The sequence below is a fragment of the Solanum pennellii genome, chromosome 1, assembly GCF_001406875.1.
Source record: "Solanum pennellii chromosome 1, SPENNV200".
Classification (NCBI taxonomy): Eukaryota; Viridiplantae; Streptophyta; class Magnoliopsida; order Solanales; family Solanaceae; genus Solanum; species Solanum pennellii.
Genome location: NC_028637.1, coordinates 87,690,246 through 87,711,363, shown reverse-complemented (window position 1 = coordinate 87,711,363; position 21,118 = coordinate 87,690,246). Strand labels below are relative to the sequence as shown.

Here is a 21,118-nt window from a genome sequence, read left to right as displayed (position 1 = left end):
CCTAATCGCACTCTTCAGCCTCTCACTCTCCCGTTTTCGCTCTGAGAATCAGCAAAAATGCAGAAGCAAGAAGCAGCCGCAGCTACGGTGGAATCCGTCCAATGCTTCGGGAGGAAGAAGACGGCAGTGGCGGTGACTCACTGCAAGCGTGGGCGTGGTTTGATCAAGATTAACGGTGTCCCAATCGAGCTTGTTCAGCCGGAGATCCTCCGGTACAAGGCCTTTGAACCAATCCTTCTCTTAGGCCGTCACCGCTTCGCCGGAGTCGATATGCGTATCCGTGTGAAGGGAGGTGGTCACACTTCTCAGATCTACGCTATCCGTCAGTCTATTGCAAAGGCACTTGTTGCGTTTTACCAGAAGTTTGTGGATGAGCAGCAGAAGAAGGAGATTAAGGACATTCTCATTCGCTATGATAGGACTCTCCTTGTTGCTGATCCTAGGCGTTGTGAGCCGAAGAAGTTTGGTGGTCGTGGTGCTCGTTCTAGGTTCCAGAAATCTTACCGTTGATTTCAATCTTCAATACTATGGATTACCATTTACGGTAATTGCATTAATGTTTTTGTTAGTGTCCTTTCGGTGTTTTGCTTAAAGACCATATTTGGTTTTGGGAGGTTTCTAGTTAATTTTTGCCATGTCTGTTTTGTCTTGCTGAAACTTTTACAGTGCTATGATATTGTTAGTTTCAAATTCCCAATTTGCTTTCTTGTTTGCAAGATTTACTTACTTGCTGCTGATATTGTGCTCAATTTACAATTGCTTCATTGTTGTCATTGTTCTTGTGATAGTTAGTTGGTGACCACTGTAAATGTAGTAGACCAACCCTAATTTTTTGTTGGCTTAAACTAGAAATCAGCCGATTTCAGTACCAAAGTTCGGGTTTTCTAGTTTCCAACCTCCCTGCCCTTGGGCTAGAAGATTGTCAATTAAGTTTTGTTCCAATTGCACACAGAGTATCCTAACTTCAGACACTGAGTTTGAAGTTAAGTTTGGCTTGCCACTTTCAGACCTTTGGTCTTGGAAGATTAACTTTGTTGAATGTATGAAGTTTGAACTGCACAAGAAGTGCCAAATTCAGACATTTGGGTTCATTGTAAGGCTTGTCTTGTCTTTAACTTCATACCTTTGGGGTGGAAGACTGCAATGCCTAAAAATTAGACTCATTGTTTGATCGGTACACACATTTGCTAACTTAAGATTATCGGTGTGTGAAGTTAGATTCAGCGATTCCTCAACTTCAAGCATGTCTGTTTGGATTTAGGTATGTATATTTGATATTTGGAACTATGAACTCATTACTTCACTAGTTGACTTTTATTCAATCAAACCTTGTAAGAATGTTGTATTTTGGTTAGTTCTTGAATAAGTGTCCTAAATATGTCTTTTTTCTAATTAGGGTTTTCAAATAAATTAGCTTTCCCATGTTTATAATTATGATTCAGTTTGTTCAAAATATGCATGAATGAATACACGGTTGATCATATCTCGTGTGTAAACTATATCGGGCATATTCACATGAATCAGTAGTAGGCATTGCATTGTATCAACGCAAATGACAATCAATGTATAGAATTTGGAGAATATAATATGATACAATACATTGTCAAGAATCACATAAAGATTAAGATGCCAAGGAAAAGCAAAAAAATAAAATGTGGTAGTGATCTATTGGGTACATAGGTAAATATAATGTGGTTGGAAGCTGCGAGATTAGTATTTAGTTGGATGGAGGAGGTGAATTTGTAGGAATAATATTTGGAATTGCGGGAATGTTTGGAAGGGATGGCATGTTGGGTAGAGGAATGCTGGCAGGCATTGGTGGCAGAGTCATCTTAGGCACAGAGGGCAATGTTGGCAAAGAAGGTAAAGGTGTGTTAGCTGTTGGAAGTGTTGGCAACGATGCAACGCTTGGCAATGGTGGCAATGTGACTGCTGTTGGCAAGTTTGGTATAGTGGGCAATTTTGGCACTGTCGGCTGAGGCAATGAAGGGATTGTAGGCAAGTTAGGAAGTTGCAGTAGGCTACGAGCAGCATGACTTGTAGTGATGCTTGATATGGCCAATAATGCCATCATCGACAAGAGGATTGAGCGGTTGCTGGAAGCGGCCATTGTTATATAATTTGTTAGATTGTTTTGATTAAAAGGAAGTTAAAGTGTGTTTTGATATGATTTGATTTGATGAGATTGTCTTTAGTGAAGGATATATATATATATAGGGAAAGTTCTTGAGAGGGGTACTAGGATTTGGTGAGATGTTGGTGAGAAAGCTTAGACTTGTAATTCTAATTACTGTGTTGTTAGTTGACCTTCCCAAATGTTGTTTTTAGGAACATTCATTTGATCTTTATTGGTAGAGATGTTTTCTGAAAGTAGTTATGCACAGATGAAGTTTGGATCAACCATATTTGGTGGTGGATAATTCACTCAAATTGATTAAATCATTTCTTTTTTGAAAAAAACTAATACCATTCTCTGTCAGTGACATCAATTCCAGCGGAGACAAAAATATTAGGAGATTCTTTCCATCTGTTCTACCATTGATGGACTGTGTTACTTGGTATTTGTTGTTGGTGGGGTGATACGTGAAAATTGGTTCAGACATCATGATATAGAAAAAGGAAAAGATAATTACATGTAGGAAGTTGAGCTAACAATAAAGTATCTTATATAATAAGAGATAGTCTATCAATAACTTTCTCTATATATAGCCTTTTACTAAATGATCAATCTCCAGTCTCCACTCAAATTAAAACACAACTTCAATTTCTTCATTTCCTTGGAAGCAAAGTAATATTTGTCAAATTGACACAATGGCTGCTTTCAACAATGGATCAGTCCTCTTATTGATCATAGCATTGTTGTTCATATCAAGCATGACGACAAGTGATGCTGCTCGTAGCCTACTTCAACTTCCCAACTTGCCTACAATCCCTTCATTGCCTCAGCCTACAGTGCCACAATTCCCTGCTATTCCAAACATGCCAACAGCAGTCACATTGCCACCATTGCCAAGTGTTGCATCGTTGCCAACGCTTCCAACAGCAGCTCCGTTGCCTACATTGCCCTCTGTTCCGAAAATGAGTCTGCCTCCATTGCCTGCCAATATTCCTCTGCCCAACATGCCATCATTTCCAAACATTCCTACACTTTCACCTCCTCCATCCAACTGATTTCGCGGCTTCCAGAATTTTACTTGCCTTGCGCATATGGTCTTTACTGTTTGATGTTTTGCTCTTTCGTTGTCATCGATTGTTTGTACCTTCTTGAGTGTGCTGTATTGATTAAGGTAATGCAGTATTCTAGTTTTGATTTACCCATGTTCATTCGTCCAATTTAATTTCCAGATAAACAAACAAAAAGAAATACTAATATTGTTTGCAAAATTTTGACTGCGAGTTGCGTATAATTTGGATATTTAGTCCTCAAAGAAAGTGATAATGATAGATGAAGAATGGTTCAAATGAATGTAGAGAAACCTACTAGGTAAAAAAAGCAAGTCGCATAAAATGATTATGAGATCAATAATATTGTTACAATGTCATGATAGACTTAAAAGTTAAAACCTAACCATCACTAATTAACGTATAATTTTTACTTGTAAATTGTATTGATTTGGTATAAATCTCAGAATGTTCACATAAAAATAGATTAAATGTGTAACGTCTAACAGATTAAATGTGTAACGTCTAACAGTTAACCATAATCTCCGAATGTTCATATAAAAATAAACTAAATAGTTCAACTATCATAAATTAAGTTGATCTGATATAAAAACTCTCTCTCTCTCTCTCTCTCTCTATATATATATATATATATATATATATATATATAATACTGAATTAAATAGGAATACATCCAACAGCGAAAAAAATGAAGAGACATGACCCTAGTATCTTTTTGGGTTCTCTTTCAATTTTTTGGATTTAATTTTTTTTTTCTTCATTGCATCATTTCACTTAATGAAACGTATGATTACATTTGAATAAGTTTGTTAAGACCTCTGTCGTTCTATACTTCCTGTTAGACTTCCATTTTAGTTCTCTTTTTTAATTCAAAATGATGAAATACGATATATGTTAAAAGGATGCAAGCTGAAGAAATTGGCGTTATTATGAATTTGTTCACTGGTATATCATATCATAAAGCTATTTAAAAAAGCTTCATACATAATCGATTTTTGAACTTATTAGAATATTTTATTTAGACATTCGAATTAAATTTTTCATCGATTGAACTCCTTAAATCCTAATTAAAGTGCCTGTTAGGTTACTAAGCTAACCACCTAAGATATGTAATCTCTTTTAATTGTACACATATAAACCATAAAATGTCACACGCTTACTATTTGAGTTCAATACATATAATTAAAAGAAACGATATATTTTGTACTATTAACTTACTACTTGTGTAACTCTTGAGAATGCACATAAATACTTCTACAAAATTTGAACCAAAACTAGGACACTTTATTAGTTGTTGAGTGTTTGTTAAATTGAAACATAAACTTAAAGAGTGTTTTACGTAAAATATCCTGACAAATTTGAAAAATAAACTTTGATTGAAGTAAAGCTATGGTTGATACAAACGTCAATTGAACTAAAAAATGGGTTGAAAAACACCTACTACAATACATAGTGGTAAGACGATAAAAGAAAGAAAAACGAATCCGCTGTCCATCTGATTAAAAATATCAAACAGAAAATTCTAAAATGGCCGCTTTAACCAGGATGAGCGTTGTAGTGTAATTTATATCTACTTTCAAGTGGCGTAATTTGACAATGTAGGTGTTGACACAAACACTCCTAACAAAAATGTCCAAAACATCAGAGTACGAGCAAACCTGGGAGGAAAAGAGAAAAGGACGAAAGACGACGTGTTCTATGTTGGAGATAGAAATGGCTTCGTAGAACTCGTTCCTTCCATTCCGAGGTCCAAAGGCCGCAGACATGGAGGAGAATAAGCATCAAGAGCCTTCCGGACATTCTCCTCCTCCAATCTATCCTTCTTGTCAAGATCATCATTATTTTTGGCATCCTGATGACAAATACCATAACATCAGCTCATAACTTCCCACAAGCTCCAGCAAGAAGGATACTAGAATTTGCAGTGTTCTTTATGTGACTTTCAGCGGCTTCCCTGGAGTTCTCCTTTGAGAGGGGGAGGGGAAAGGAATTTCTGGAAGGTATCAATGAACAAGAGTAGTTACCTGAACTGAAACTTGGTTGAAAGTAGGAAGAAATCGAATCTTGCAATATTCGTTAAAGAGAATAGTGATGACCATGAGAGGGATAACGGAGAACGAAGCTGAAGGCTTGGCTTTCAATCCAAAAAGACCGATCATTGTGACTTGCATAAGTATGATTGCAACTATAATGTAGTGATGAATGTATGGCCAATACAGACCACATGTCTCGTATGTAGTTATATACACATCTTCAATCTGCATCACAAAGAACATTTCATTATACTTCACCCTCCATAATTATTTTAAAATATCTGAGCTAACCTGCAATACAGAAGCACCAGATAAAGTCCATAAAATATATACGTTACTGTCAGCAGGATACTTAAACCCTGGGTGATAACAATGTAGTTTAAGAGGTGTAAAAAGACAGATTAATAACAGCTAATAAGGAAACTTAACTTGTAGCAATCCCCTTAACAGAAGAAAACTAGTTACTGACAATAAGAACTACCACCGTTTCGCGAAATGAAAAAAAATGAAAAATGCAGACAGTGAAAATTTAGGGCTTGTAATAGTTTTGAAAAGGAAGTCCTATAAAACACAAAAAGTTGATCTGCTTCATGTATGCATGTATCAGTGGTGCAGGTATACTTTAGCAGGTAAAGCACAGAAATCTGCTAAATCTGAAGAATAAGTACACATGAACACCTTCACTAATCTAAAATGTTATTTACATATTACAGTAGGTGTAGCACAACATATTATCAAAGACGACCTCGAACACAGGAAGATGTTACATAAGTTGTTCACAGTTTAATCCAAGCTTTGACCAGTAAAGGAGATCTACCTCAGAGCAAAGAAAGTACAAACTACACTTACACATATGGACAAAGTCATATGAGTCAGGCTTATAAACAGATTGTCCTTTAACGCACAAATATTTCATGTAGAGAAACTTCACCTGGTTGATGAACACCGCATATCCAAGTAGGAAGTAGCCTACTAGAAATGGAAGAATCAAAGGTGAGACCACCGCATAAACAATCCCAATCAGCATGCAGAGAGCAACAAAAGGGACAATTCTATAATAAGGTAGTGAATAAACATAAGGACATTTCTTCTTTCCACGGTCCCATGTGTAAGATTTTAGAGTATCCCATAGGAGTAATCCTGGCTGAAGTATCTCCAATGAGAATCCTGCCAGCCCATTTGTCAGGATGTACGTCACGAAGAAATCTGCCTGAAAGGACAGAAAGAAAAAAGTAAATGCAAAGATTAAAGTAAAATATAGACTATGATAGGCCCTATAGGTTCTTTATTAGGCTACAGTCAGGTAAAAATTAAAGCATCAACTGAAAACGTGTTCCCATCCCTCTTTTCCGATCAGATATTCAATATTCTGACACATGATACAAAAAGATATTAAATGAAAAGAGAGAGAACATGTTTTGCACCTGAGCAGAGACGGCACTAGCAAGGCGGTTGGGAATATCCTTGGGATGAGAGAAAGATTCGCCGATTTGATCTAGTAAAGATCCTGACAACAAGCTTAAGAAAAATACATTCCCTACCAGGAAGTAGAAAACCATGTTGCATGCATTTAAATCCTTCTTACTCCGTGAGATATAACCAGCTAATCTTGCCAGCCCAATCATGGCAAATGGAACAATGTATATGAAACCATTAAGAATGGCACTAGGAAGATATCCTGTGACGATGGATCTTAACCCCGGTCTGCCACAATATTTAAAAAGGATTGAAGATCAGCAACCTGCTACACAAGTTTTCAACTAAAAAACAATTGTACCTAGGAGGATTCAGTAACTAACCCGTACTCCACCTCAACTCTCCCTCCCCACAAAGAGAGAAAATAAAAACCAAAAGGCGGAAAGAAAAAACGATCTATCTGATTTGGAAAGAAAAGATAATAAGATAAACAACAACGAATGAGCCACCAAAGAACAAAGACAATTTTTTCCAGAACTCCATTTGCGTCTTCTGATCTGAGTCGATGCAAGGAAGAACTTTGATGTGACACAAGCTACTCCCTCCATCCCAAACGTACAGTGTTTTATCATCTATTTTTAAAAAAAATGTTGTTCCATAACTGTTCAGGGAATCAAACAACAACATTTGAAATATTCTTGATAACAGAAGTTATGAAAGTACTTTTTATGTAGTTCCCAATTAAGTGATTTTGGGACCTGATGCCAATTTCACAGAGAGAATTTAACAGCGCTGACCCTCATATTCTCTTCCCCACCACATTCTTTTCACGACAAGTTAAGACTTCAAATACTAATTGTGCTTGGAGTGTATGAGATATAACAGCATGAAACATTTTATGTTCGAGAAATCAGAAGGCTGAAATGATTAAGAGAAGAAGTATGTACATCAAGTCCACAGCCATCGCTGGAGGAAACCATTTCTTCAGGCGCTCATATTTGGCAATTCCCTGAACAGCTGTGACTGGTAACACAAAGAAGATGGTAAGTAGTGATGCTGCAACAAGTATAACTATCCTGTACAGTGGCAAATGACGATATTGAATTGCCAAATTTTGCCAGATCACATCTCTCGGTTCTGGAGCCATTTCGGTGATCCAGAGGAGTGGATTTGTGTGCTGTTGAGATTGCGCAGCTAGAACTGTGCCCCATCGTGAACTAAATGTAACAAAAGCCACAGGCAATTCCTAAGCAATAAAAATATGGTCAAATTAAACCAATTGTTCAACTGTTAAAATAACATTAGGGAATCATTCCATGACATAAGATCACAAGCAATCCTCATGCACTTCATTAGACCTCCATAATGATCTCAATAATGGCCGTCAATAGATAATATTTTCCTCATTCCTACTAAGAAGGCAAATACACCAAATGACATGGACATATACCTCAAAATGTTGGCACATCATGGTGGCTAATTCATATGAGATCAAAATTGTAACAGAAAAACTGGTGCATTCCTAATGTTTTCAGGCCCGTCTTCACAAGTGGCAAGTGATAATAATTTCCTGAACAAGCAAATCCCTTTTTATATTAACCAATCAATCTAACTATGCCTCGCCTCAAACTAGTTGGATGGGACATGAGCAATCGTTATCCATCCCTTTCTATCCAAAACCATTTCATTGAGTAATTTGTCCTGTACGGCGATATAAGAGTTCTCTAAAACCAGAAGTTCTCCAAATCTCACACTTATGCCTTCAATCATATAACAAAAGACTCCTCGGGGCAGTGGCGGAGCCAAGACTTTTATTAAGAGGTATCAAAAAGTGAAGTAGTAAATCAACAAAGAAGCCATGCAGAGTCAATATATAATATATACATAAGATTTTTTTTACCTAGTTATACCATGTAATTTTCTGATGAAGGGGTGTCAATTGACGCCCCTTCAATACACGTGGCTCTGCCATGCCTCGGGGTACATCAGACCTAATGTAAACATAATCACAACTAACCCTTAACCAAAAAGTTAGTATCACTATTTAGATCCTATATTGTGTTTTATATTAGCTTAGTCCGTATTGTTCATCTGATCTTGAGTGAAATTGAGATAGTGTTTTTAAATTGTGATCCAATCATTGACATCAATTTCTGATGAAAGCAAACAGCAAGAATTACCAGAAATTATGATACTCTTAGCTGTAACCTGGAAGCACAAGCTCAGGAAAGAAACCATACTTTATCTATCAGGGGCCCATCCCCTTTTTCCCCTCTCTGTTTTCATTTTTATGCTCGATAAGACATACAAAGTTTACCCTAGAATTTTCTTTATCTTCCGTGGACGACATATTTTAACACAGTTTTCTTTTAGATATATCCCACAGACTTAACATATTACCCCAGTTAATAAACTAACAACAAGGGCTAAGAGATCACTATGCTAGGCTGGACTTCTTTGGCAGCATATTATGAGGGGAACCACAGAAAGTATATTTGAAAGGCAGAAAATAAAATAAGCTAGCAAAACGTTCTAAACTTTAGTACTGTCATTACCATCAGACTTTTGCAGTGAATACTAACCTTCTGCTCAATCGTCATTCTGCATTGTACACGTCTTATTTCACGACCAAGGGTTTGAAGCATGTCCTCCAGCTGCTCTATTTTAGCATCATATCTACTATGTTTCTTAAGAGAAGAAAGATGCCTCAGGTCCTCAATCTTTTTGGTGAGAGACTTTGCCTGGCACTAGGATCCATACCATCTGTCAGTATCATGATGAGGGTAAAAAGTATAAAGATTGAACCACGGAGGAAAGAAATTCTTAGAGGTACATATGATTTTCACATCTATCGCATGAAAGCAGCCACCTACTTTGATTCTCTATCCTTACCCCTCATCTTCAAGGAATATCATAGAATCCATGTAGTACTATTTATCTTTGCTAATCACTGAAGCACAGAGTTATATGACTATATCTGAATATCAATGATACTATGAGTGACATATTCCTTAATAAGAGTTAACTTAATATTCTGAGTGACATTTTATTATTTATCAGTAATACAGTACAACTAAATTAATGCCAGCCTTCCAAATTTGATGCTGCGACTAGACTTGACAAGATAACTGTGACAAATAACGTGAACTAATTCATATTGGCTGGACAGGACATCAAACACAGATCCCGCTGCTCTACTTTGTATTCTTGCAGTACTGTGAAGTGTCAACTGTCTGAAGAGTGAAAAGAGGAGCATTTGACTGTTCAGTCATGCGGGACCAAGAAAGCTGGAAAAGAACGATAAACTTTTCCATTTTCAGAATAGCAGATATCATCTACACAAGTCATAAAAGAAACTACAACTAGTAAGAAATAAAGGCAATACTTCTACCTGCAACTTATTTATAAGGAACCAATACACAACTATCTAATGGAATCCAAATTTCAGGCTCTTAATCTGCTTTCATTAATAAGGTAAATGACTTGAATGCACCAAAGTATATTGTCCTTACTAGAAGCTTATCCAGATGCTTCCCATCATATAAGATTTCGAATGACTGATATGAATATGGATGATGTTTGGAAAAAAAGTGGTCTACATTGCATCCACGAATTTTGTGCTCATTGCAAAATGGAATTTCTCGAACCAGAATGGTGAATTGTTCAGGCTCGCACCTTCTGTTACATATCTGCTGAATCCTTTTGATAAAAATGTCATTGTACTCCTGAAGAGGACATGATACAGAAAATTTTAATGTATACAACTTTATGGATTATATCCATGCGAAACTCCCAAGAAAAACATGAAGTTGTAACAGTAGTATTTCATGACCCAGTAACTACTATTTCCATAAAGAAAGATTTCACCAAATCACAGATATAAACAATTCCACGTAGGATAGGTTGCCAACTAGAAGCGTTTCTATATATCTGAAAAATCTATAGGAAAATATAAGAATTGACTTCAGAGACCTCCCCTCAAATTTACCTCCATAACATTAACCTCCCTTGTGGTTCACGATATTACGCTTTCCTCCCTAATTTTGAAATATTTGCAGCTCTTTTAAGATAATTTTATTAATATAATATACTTTTTGTTTAATTATTTTGTAAGCACATTTTAAAAGTTCTTTTAAATGAATTGTTTCGTTATCACATAAATTTAATTACTTTGCACTTGGGGTACATTTATGCATCAAAATTTGATTTCTTGGTATATCTTTCCGATTTGCTGCTCCACATAACAAGGCAAACTTTTTATATGCCTAGTAATCATGAACTCTTTGACTTAAAATGGTACATAGATCTTATTCAGTAATTTAAATAATAGAAAGGGAATCTTTACCATGAGGGTTTAACATCCATAACAGAGATCTGGAGCTGCAATATTGACAAGTATAATTGGACATTTTTGAGGATATCTTCACAGGGAATAGATCAACCAGTGGCAAAGTTGAAAATGTGATCTGAGTTGAGCAAAGTGATGGACAGATACTTCAGAGTGGCAGTGGTGGGATCGTTGGGGGTGATATGGAACACGGTCAAATGAATGTTTGAAGTGTGTTTACAGAATTAATTGAACAAAATCATACTAGGAAGGGGAATTTAGTTCAATCATCAATTTTTATATTAATAATTATTGGGTTATAAGAATTGTTACAAAAAATTCAAAATAAAGAAGTACACATAATATTGTGAACCACGAGGTTAGTGTTATGTAGCCAAACCTGAGGGGAGGTCTCCAAAATTATCCCTAAGAACACGGATTTGATATCAGTATATTACTGTAAAAGAGAATTTGAATTAAAAAAAGAAGGTTATGAAACCATTACATCTACGATGTTCCTTTTTTACATAACACTCTCGGCTGCACCAGAAATGACCGACTATCTTTCTCTTTCCACTCAATATCTTTTAAAGGCAACACAATCACATTAAAGACAGCAAACTTTTTCAAATATCACAACTTATCAGCGATATTCAGAAGCATAGTGGTCAAATCAGTGTAAAGCATGACTTCAAGAATACAAGCTGGCCATTACCTTGTAAAGTAGGTACATTCCATAACACGAGACGAAGCACAAGAAAGAAAAATGCACCCAAAGCCTGTGAATGACAGAATAAATGCAAAATGAGTCCATTTTGTAAGGAACTCAATAATTTAACCATGTAACAGAGTGCATTCAACCAAGAGACAAAAATGAAGATGGCTATTGGCTATAAAATTTGATGCTATCTAACCAACTAAATAACAGAGCAAGAAAATTTATAGAACAACATTAAACTAAAGATGGTAACAAAAGCATTTTTACAGTCAATTCATGCTACAAAGGTTATTCACATGCTGGCACTCAGAACAACCAGTGACCATGGATTCAATTCTGAAAAAAGCATGCTCCCTTCAAAGTGGCTTGTTTCACAACCGGTGGCCAGAAAGGCATGTTCAACACAGGATAATCTTCAGTGAAGAAGCATCATTTTGGGCAGGAGGTGTCACTTCTGTGGAAATGAACAGAAAGTGTAATATTTTTTAATCCACTGCAACATGAATGTGCAGTTTCTGAACATATTGGGTCTTAGATAGGTGATGCCCAAAGCTACAGCTCAATTATCACAATGTTGTAATGGATTAGAGGGAAGACAGCGGAGTGGAACCATACCAGCATGTATTTGGTGGACTCTGCGGAAGGTACATTTTTTTTTTGGTGCAAAGAAGAATTTGTAAATGAAATAGAATTAATACATAGCTTTTACAGACCCAACAAGACTATAAGAGAGAGGGGGGGGGGGGTGCGCTTCAACGTCTTGGGTTCGAACTCCATTTTCCTTATCAAACAAAAGACCAGAAAGGGGTTGGTTTTTCTTTTTCGTTTTTTCATTTTTGATATCTCAGTACTTTCTTAGTCCTGAAGCTTTACTATGATTAACAGCTTAATAAAAATTAATTATAGTTGATGAACACCACTCTTGGAGCTTCAAATAAGAGGCCACTGTATTCTAGTTTGTTAAAGACTTATTATTTAGAGAGTTCTTTAACAGTGATGATGTATTATGGCATAATCCTCATCTAACCATCTAACAAGCAATACACACAATTCATGGTCTAAAGCATTTTAACTACTTTTATACACATATAGCTTGAAAGCTGTGAGCAAGTTTAGAAATTGAGTTTTAGAAGATTCAAGAACCAAAGAAAATAGGAGAAAACATTTTTCTACTTGTAGAAACTATTGCTTACAAAGCATTTGAGACTCGAAAACATCAAAATGTACTAGGTAGCTGTTTCTTAATTTAAGGATTGGAGTCAACCTCGACTTGAATCCAATAATTCTGGTTTAGGCACTGGTAGAGGTGTCATTCTAGCCCATGAGGATATAATACGTCCAACCTCCCGAATCGGTTATATTCATTGGCAGTTCATTTTAGGCATAGCTAAAGTTAACCCATCTAAAAGCATCCACTTCAATCTGCATATCCAGTCAGTTTTGATCCATTAAAAACAAAAAGTTTATTTTGTTCGATAGTCATAAGAAATAAAAGAAAAGGCTTTAGTAAGATTAATTTGGTAATTAAGCAAATACTAGAAGAACAAACAAACAAATAAAAAATGATTACAAGTTGCGCGGGTTGGCTTATGAGACAATGTTTAGCCCAATGTAACCCACACATCTTTGACTCAAAGAAACTTCAGGTGGATTATGACTCAATTCGTTTATTAATTCAACGCATTTTAATCCCCACGTTTAGCCCAATCCATCTTCTTTGACACCCCTATAGGGCTAGGGCTGCAACTTTGGAGCTCGTCAAGCAAACATGAATTACAAGACTTAAATTTGTTTCTACCCTAAAATAACTAGTATTAACTCCTTATCTAGACAGTCAAATGCTTCTCAATCTAAAATGAGAACAAAACTTAACTCCTGATTCCTTCCTTAAACCATTTAAAAAAGTCAAGTGACTTGGTTCTTTAATAGCTTTGGTACACTTTATTCTCTTTCTCCAGGTCTCTTTTTGGTTGCTCCTCCAAACTTAAAAAACTTGTTTCAATTCCCAATAGCCAAAATGAACTTGAAATATGTTCACATTGCTGGACATTCAGACATCTTATGAGAAAGGTACCTGGTATATGAGAGTCAAAAAGGGGTGTTTAAGATTACTGTGCAAGACATTCCCCACTGACAGGTATCTCCTTAAGGTTCTTGTTTGAAGTCTTTCAGACAAGACAACAACACAAGTAGGGAGCTCCCTACCTCAGTTATACCAACCTTACTGCTTCCCATTCTTGCATTAATTAAACTTCATAACTTTTAGGAATAAAAATTCAAACAGGACTCTTTCAAAGCACATCTGGATTGTAATGTCATTTCAGAATCTAAACAACAATATGCAACAGCTGTCCAGATTTTGTAACAAGAAATGAACTCAGCATTTGTATTAGCAACTTAGCATTCAAGACCTAAAAGTTTGTCTGAAATGTGATTTATGAACCGTTCATAGGACTGATAAACCAGGTTATAGATAACACTTAGCATAGGTAAGTCATGTTATATGCATCAACTCGAGTAAATAAGTGTTGAGAACATAACCTGTCAGAGCCACTGCTGATATTAGATATTGTGAAAGCATCCATGGAATGAGAGCTCGTATTCAGTCCAGTACTCCCAGTATAATTTAGCGGGAGAAGTACCAGAAGCCCAACAATAGAACAAACAAGAAAAAATCTGATCCTGAAAAATGGTTCCAAGCAGAAATGTGAGTTTTAATCCGTTTATTAGTCTAGCTAGCTCAATTAAACTAGGACACATAAACTAAGTTGAAAACTATAAAATAAGGGCTGCTAATCTCTGCATGATCTTCATTATCAATAAACCTCTAAAATCACTAGTTTTTTTCTCCTAATCACTAGTGTGTCTCTATTTTTTTTATCCTCGAGAATCAACTAAAACAAAACAGAAGGCTGTAACTAAGATATAAAGAAAACTAATACTGTAATTAAAACAATTCATATATAGCAATTTGGAACTAATTCTCCAGAAACAGAGAAATTCATATATAGCAATTTTGAACTAATTTTCCAGAAACAAGAGAAATTCATATATAGCAATTTGGAACTAATTTTCCAGAAACAAGAGAAATTCATATATTGCAATTTGGAACTAATTTTCCAGAAACAGAGGGATTCATATGTAGCAATTTGGAACTAATTTCCCAGAAACAGAAATTCATATGTAGCAATTTGGAACTAATTTTCCAGAAACAAGAGAAATTCATATATAGCAATTTGGAACTAATTTTCCAGAAACAGAGAAATTCATATGTAGCAATTTGGAAATAATTTTCCAGAAACAGAAATTCATCTGTAGCAATTTGGAACTAATTTTCCAGAAACAGAGAAATTCAATTTTGAACTAATTTTCCAGAAACAAGAGAAATTCATATATAGCAATTTGGAACTAATTTTCTAGAAAAAGAGAAATTCATAAAATTAGACGACGACTCCTCACCCAAATTTGAAGAGCCTAACGAAGACGAGAACATCAAGTCCACAATTCTGTAGAATCTCCTCCTCAGTAACTCGAACGGCCCGAAAAATCCAGTCGATCTCCGGAAGCAATCGCCGTAAAGTAAAAACCGAGTGGTCGGAATCCGGAAGGTTCCGGTGGCCTAAGTAGAGTCGGCGAGCATAATATATGGAAGCATAGAACGGTTGTTTTTTGAGTAAAGCAAAAAGAGAGAGAATGAAAATAGCTAAGCCAAAATTAATGGCTGCTGAAACCACAACACTCTCTAACTTCATTTTTATTCTAATTTTTCGTTTTTCATTTTTGCAGAGAAGAGCAATGTGTATAGTGAGTGTCATATATACACATGAAAACGTGGCGGATGTGGAGATATCGACGTAAACACCATGCATAAACTGCCTATAATTGGAGACTATTTTGGTGAAGTACAACTCGCAAACAATATAACAATATTAAAGAGAAAAAAAAAATAATCACATTTTTGAGATATCGGTGTTTCTGTCATCTAAAAATTAAAATATACATATTTTTGATTCTAATGGTATATTAAATAGCGATATGTGGCATAATTTTATTCATTGAAATAATATTTAATAAATATCGAATATGTGGATAAAATTATCACTCGTGGATGTCGTTAGTATAAAGAGTATATATGCTCTTATTATTTTAAATGGCAGAAGCACCACGACACTAATGTCTCAAAAATACAACGAAAGATATTTCCATATCATTACGATCATGCGGAGGTAATCCAACTTTGCACTTTAAACCTTCCCATTTTTGATAATCACTAATATATGATGATTAGTTGAATTAAAAATACTAGTACTCTATTACAAGAAGGGACTATTCTTGCTGAAGTTATTCGTAGAATCGTTCAAAATCAAACTAAAATCGATAATCTGAATGAAAAAAAAAGTTATTTGCTTATTCGCAATGAATTATTAGGTTAGCGATTTTAATAATAGTTTTGATTTTTCTATTATCGAATTAATGATTTTTAATTATTTTAATTTTTTTCTTTGCAGATTAATCGATAACTCGATAGTGAATTAAATAATTATATTTATACGATTAAATAATACATGTTGCTTGCTCTTTTTTATCTCAGCTTCCCATTGTTATGAACTTCTATCTGTCTCTAAATTTACTTCATCTGTCACTAACACTATTTCAGCCTCACCCATTCATTGAGATTAACCATTGTGTAACTGATAAGAGATTGTTTTTTAAGTAGAGGTTTTGATTTCGAGTTTATATATAAAAAGATGAATTTTTTTTAATAAGCCTGTATGAATTAGTTAGATTTTAATGTGGGTATAATAGGACATTGATAAGAAACCAAAATGCTAAAATAATGTACTTTCTGAAGACAACAAGTTGCATTCATCTCTATTAACCTTTTTTTTTTCCCTGTAATTTGTACAATGAGATCATAAAAAAGTTTATCTGTATGAACACTTACTATACAAATTTCAAACATTTCAATCAATCAACAAATAATTGAGATAAAAAAAAAAGAAGTTTTTTTTGGTTTGTCTCAAAAGTAACTAGATTGTTGCTGCAAGAGCTCAAGTTGTGCTAATAATTTAGCCACTGTAGGTTTCAACAATGAATTCCCATTTTGTGCTAAATCAATTAGCACAACTTGTGCATATTCACCATACTCTACTCTATAAGCTTCCACTCTAAATATCCTTTCCAATATCCAAAGAGATTTCTCTTGAGCTTTTAAGCTAATCCCTTCTTCAAGAATCTTCATAATTGGTTGTACACATGACATTTTCACTAACAAGTTGCTCCCATTTTCCCAAATCTCATCTTGTTGTAATGTTGCAAGGCAACTTAGAGCAGCTTCGTCAGCTGCTCTTTCGTTGCCTTGCAATATTTGGACTAGCGGGGGCATTGCCCCCGCTTTTACCAAGCAGAATGTGGTTTTTATAGAGCAATCCCCATCATGTACTTGACAAAATGTGTCTGTAGGATGTGGAGGGGCACATGAAAACCATCTTGTTTTTCTTGATTTTCGTAGAGTCAGTGAGTTTTGAGATAGTTGAGCTAGTGATGTTGCAGCTCTACTTTTGGCTACTATTGAGCCACATGTGAGGAGCTTTACTAAAACATTGATCACCCCGTTTTCGACAGACAAGTGTTGTAGTTTCTTGTCTGATGGAAGGGTGAATCGGATTAGTACTGCGGAGACATTCTCAGCTAGTAAATGTGGTGTTGTTGGAGTAGTTGATGTCAATATGGAAACCAAAATGGGCAGTAGGTTTGCTTTCATAAACATGTCTGTGACATTCTTGTCACTCACTGGAAAGTTGCTTAGTATGCCAACAGCAGCAGCCTTTTCATCATCCGTCGTGGATGATGATGATATGATGTTGATCAATGTATTCAGATGTATTTGTTCTAGCTGCTCCATTAGCTCCCCACCTTGCATATCATTAGACAATACGTAAATCAAATTTAAAGCTCCATTTCTAATCTTTGTATTGCGGCTTTCTGTTAGGAATGGTAAGAGGAGGCGAACAGCGCCATTTTCCTTCATTTTTCTTCTGACCTTTGAAGCATTCGGACAAGCAGCGATGGCATTAAGTGCTTCTAACAAGTGACACTGAATTACTGGACTCGTCAGATGAAGGAGCGAAATCATCTGCTGTGCAACATCTTGTTTCACTAGTACTATGCCAACTTCTGATTGAGCTGCTATTTTTGCAAGAATTGCAGATGCTGGCTCTCTTAGAGTCATGAGCACCGATGTAACAGAGAAAAGAAGCTGTAGCAGAGTAGCAACTATGCCCGATTTTATCAGACGTTGAACGTTTGCTTTTGAGGCAGACAAGTTGTGCAACGCGTTTAGAGACGATTGCTTAGCTTCTAGGTTCCCAGAGGTGAACATTTTGACTAGCGGTTCAACGGCTCCCTCCTGTCCCAGGTTAGCTCTATTTTGATCTGTGAGTTCCATTCTTGAAAGCGCTGTTGCCATTAGAATCTTACTCATATCTGATCCTGCAATCGCTCACATAGAAATATATATTACGTAAACAGTTAATCAAATAGCTTATTGATGGAAGTGTCCTAAATATACCTTGGTTCAAATAGTGTACAAGAGGCTTGAAATAGCCAGCCTCAGCCATATGAAGAGCATATTGAGTATTGCCTGATAAAGCATTTAACAAGTTGGCAGCGTCATGTGACGACATTTGATCATCCCCATTAAGAATTGCAACCAACATGAGGATGCACCCTTGAATCCTCCCAACTCTTCTCCTAACTGCAGCAACATCTGATAGACTCACTAACAGCCCCACTGCTTCTTTTTGCTCTTCCAAATCATGACCCAACGACTTCACCAGTATCGATAAATTCCCCATTTCTGCCATCTTTTCCTGCATAGCAAAGTGAAAATTAACCACTCAAAACATTCAGCTTCATGATTCTCAATATTTAGACTCAACTAATACTAAATGTACCTTATGTTCATCATCTTGAGCGGCCAGGGCTTGTAGTATTCGGAGTATAATCAATCTGTGGTCTGTTTTACTTGAACTCAATCGACTAAACAGAACGGGGATCATATCTTCATGATGAACCCCTTCTTTAGTAATCATACCATCTAAAACCAATGACTTTAATCCATTAAGTGCACATTTAAGAAGTTCATCATCTCCATACTTGATTTGAACAACAACATCATCAACATCTAGAGTTATTTTACCGTCTTCTTCCACTATCTCATCGACATCTAAAGCTATCCTATCGTCTTCTTCCACTATCCCATCGACATCTATAGTTGTTCTATCGTCTTCATCCACTACCCCTCGATCATACGATGAGAACTCGGATTCATCTGAACTCAGAATCAAATTAGTCTTATTAACACTACTCATCTTCATCATATCTCTTCTCAGCACCTCAATCTCTGCCTTCTTACTACTTTCAACAACATCATGACTAGCAAAGAGCACAAGGCCTAAACCCCTTGCAAGAGTCTGAATCACTTGTTCAATGTTCTCATCATGTGTAGATGAAATTCTGCTGCTTTTCACCACAGACTCGGCACGTCGAAAATCGACTTCAAGTGATGCAATTGCTTTCTGAATATGAGGATTACTGATCATAACTACCCTTTTATCATCTTTCAAGTCTGTGAGAATTGAGCTTAGTTTCTCCATGAACTCTGAGAGATGTTCTTGAGGAGAATCCATACTGTCATCTGTGGTTGTAATTGATTGTTGCTCAGTACACACTTGTATGATTAATGTTTTTGTTTTCACACTCATCTCAAGTTCTTTTGTTTTGTTTTTGAAGTATGAAAGAAGAAAATGAAAATAAAGACCAAAGACTTGGTTTCAAGTCTTTAACAGTATTAGTTTGTTTGTTTTGTTCATCTTTTTAGTTCATTTGACGTGTATTACAAGGGCTAATTTTGCTTAATATATTGAATTTTGAAAGTGTTGTTTTGTTTTTTGTATTACATGTGGTCATTTTAAAAATAAATAAATAAAAAAAAATTCAATAATTATATTGAAAATTTCTTATAGTATGTTTTTCATGTAAGAGGGAGATATGAAGGATATGTTTTGTATGGATGTGAAGTCATACATCACAATAATGATAATACTCTCTCTGTTCTCTTCGTTTTAATTTGTCATGTCTGCTTAAAAATAAATGTTAGTTTTTCACGTTACATGTCTAATATATATGATCGGAAAGATTTAAAAGGGCAACAAGACTCAAAAGTTTTATTTTTAAAACTCCGTTATATCAAAACAAGACAAACAAATCAAAACGAATGGAGTAACATAAACTTGAATGTTTGACTTAGTCCTAAATATTCTTGAATGACTTGTACAATGTGCAAATTACACACTCAACCTATTCTTTTTCTTTTTATCTTTTTCTTTTTCTTTTTCTTTTTTTATTTATTGTGTGGTCCTTCTTTTGGTTATATTTTCAACAGTCCTATAAATTAAATTATATTAGCTATAAGTAATACTATTTCTTATATAACTAATAATAAATATTTATTATGAAATTGATTAATGCTTCGAATTAAGCTAAATAAAATGTAACAGAGCATGTTTGAATGGAGTTTTATTAAGTAGGAAAAAGAGGAAGTCTAAGTAAACACCAAACTTTCCACAAAATTTGATACTGATTTTCCTCCACCTTTTCCTACTTTGTTGGAGTAATATAAATGTAAATTATTTATTTCTTTCATTTTAAAATAAGCAGTATTTTTCTCTTTTTTTATTTTAAAATAAATGATGTTTTTATCTTTTTCTTTTATTTCAAAATAAATGGTCTTTTTACTTAATTTTTTTTTAAAAATGTTACTAGAAAAATTTAGAAACTTAATTGGTTGGCTAGCTGAACTTCACCTTGTTGATTCAATTTCGATATGTTTTCTTAAATATAAGGTTTACTAAGGGTGATTAGGGAAAATATATTTTACTTTATTAATATTTATTGTTTTTTTTTTATAAAAAAAAGGCATTTGATTGAGGGCGGCGTTCAGACCATTTGACGGGGCCGGCCGGCCGTCGGCGGTGTGAAATAATGTGTACATAGGATAAGCAGTTGACCAGGATATTTGTTTATAAAGAAATTTAATTTCATGTAAAATCGTTATCTGACATGACATTTAAAACATATGAAAATTGAAATATTAACTGCTCTTTGTTTGATTTTAATTAAATACTAAATTTTAGAAGATTAAAAAAAGTTTTTGATCTTTTGATTTTAAATTTAAAAAAAGTGTATAATATAATTAAAATATTAATTAATCTTGAAAACTAAACATGTTACGTGAAAAATTAAAATTGCAAAAAATTGTAAAAATAAAATAAAAATTGGGACAGACTAAAAAAACAACTAAATTGAAGCTGATAGAGCATTTTTTCTGTTTAATTTAATTTTCTTTCCTCCGATATTATTTGTTGAGATTTCTATTTT

The 21,118-nt window shown here is 35.0% G+C and overlaps 5 protein-coding genes across 6 annotated transcripts; 2 read left to right on the top strand and 3 right to left on the bottom strand.

Annotated features, from left to right (window-relative positions):
* LOC107008314 (40S ribosomal protein S16-like) lies at positions 1-702 on the top strand. The gene has a single exon (XM_015207296.2). The coding sequence runs from the start codon at positions 58-60 to the stop codon at positions 508-510; it is 453 nt and encodes a 150-aa protein (XP_015062782.1). The 5' UTR covers positions 1-57; the 3' UTR covers positions 511-702.
* Positions 703-1,538: 836 nt separating this feature from the next.
* Positions 1,539-2,192, bottom strand: LOC107028982 (protein PELPK1-like). Its single transcript, XM_015230253.2, has one exon. It carries the CDS (start codon positions 2,108-2,110, stop codon positions 1,718-1,720), a length of 393 nt encoding a protein of 130 aa, XP_015085739.1. The 5' UTR covers positions 2,111-2,192; the 3' UTR covers positions 1,539-1,717.
* Positions 2,193-2,452: 260 nt separating this feature from the next.
* Positions 2,453-3,318, top strand: LOC107028968 (protein PELPK1-like). The gene has a single exon (XM_015230229.2). It carries the CDS (start codon positions 2,812-2,814, stop codon positions 3,169-3,171), a length of 360 nt encoding a protein of 119 aa, XP_015085715.1. The 5' UTR covers positions 2,453-2,811; the 3' UTR covers positions 3,172-3,318.
* A 1,290-nt stretch (positions 3,319-4,608) lies between these two features.
* On the bottom strand, positions 4,609-15,527 carry LOC107032129 (CSC1-like protein At3g54510). Of its 2 annotated transcripts, XM_015233739.2 has the most exons (10): positions 15,137-15,527; positions 14,219-14,359; positions 11,675-11,738; positions 10,145-10,357; positions 9,215-9,379; positions 7,580-7,878; positions 6,641-6,920; positions 6,148-6,426; positions 5,208-5,441; positions 4,609-5,035 (listed from the first exon to the last, which is right to left on the bottom strand). In XM_015233739.2, exons 1-10 carry the CDS (start codon positions 15,490-15,492, stop codon positions 4,880-4,882), a joined length of 2,187 nt encoding a protein of 728 aa, XP_015089225.2. In that variant the 5' UTR covers positions 15,493-15,527; the 3' UTR covers positions 4,609-4,879. The 2 variants fall into 2 exon arrangements, with proteins under 2 accessions (XP_015089225.2, XP_027769961.1); XM_027914160.1 differs by lacking the exons at positions 14,219-14,359; positions 15,137-15,527 and adding an exon at positions 12,942-13,075.
* A 1,058-nt stretch (positions 15,528-16,585) lies between these two features.
* Positions 16,586-19,563, bottom strand: LOC107032041 (U-box domain-containing protein 44-like). Its single transcript, XM_015233632.2, has 3 exons — positions 18,634-19,563; positions 18,249-18,549; positions 16,586-18,169 (listed from the first exon to the last, which is right to left on the bottom strand). Exons 1-3 carry the CDS (start codon positions 19,441-19,443, stop codon positions 16,698-16,700), a joined length of 2,583 nt encoding a protein of 860 aa, XP_015089118.1. The 5' UTR covers positions 19,444-19,563; the 3' UTR covers positions 16,586-16,697.
* Between the last annotated feature and the right edge of the window lie 1,555 nt (positions 19,564-21,118).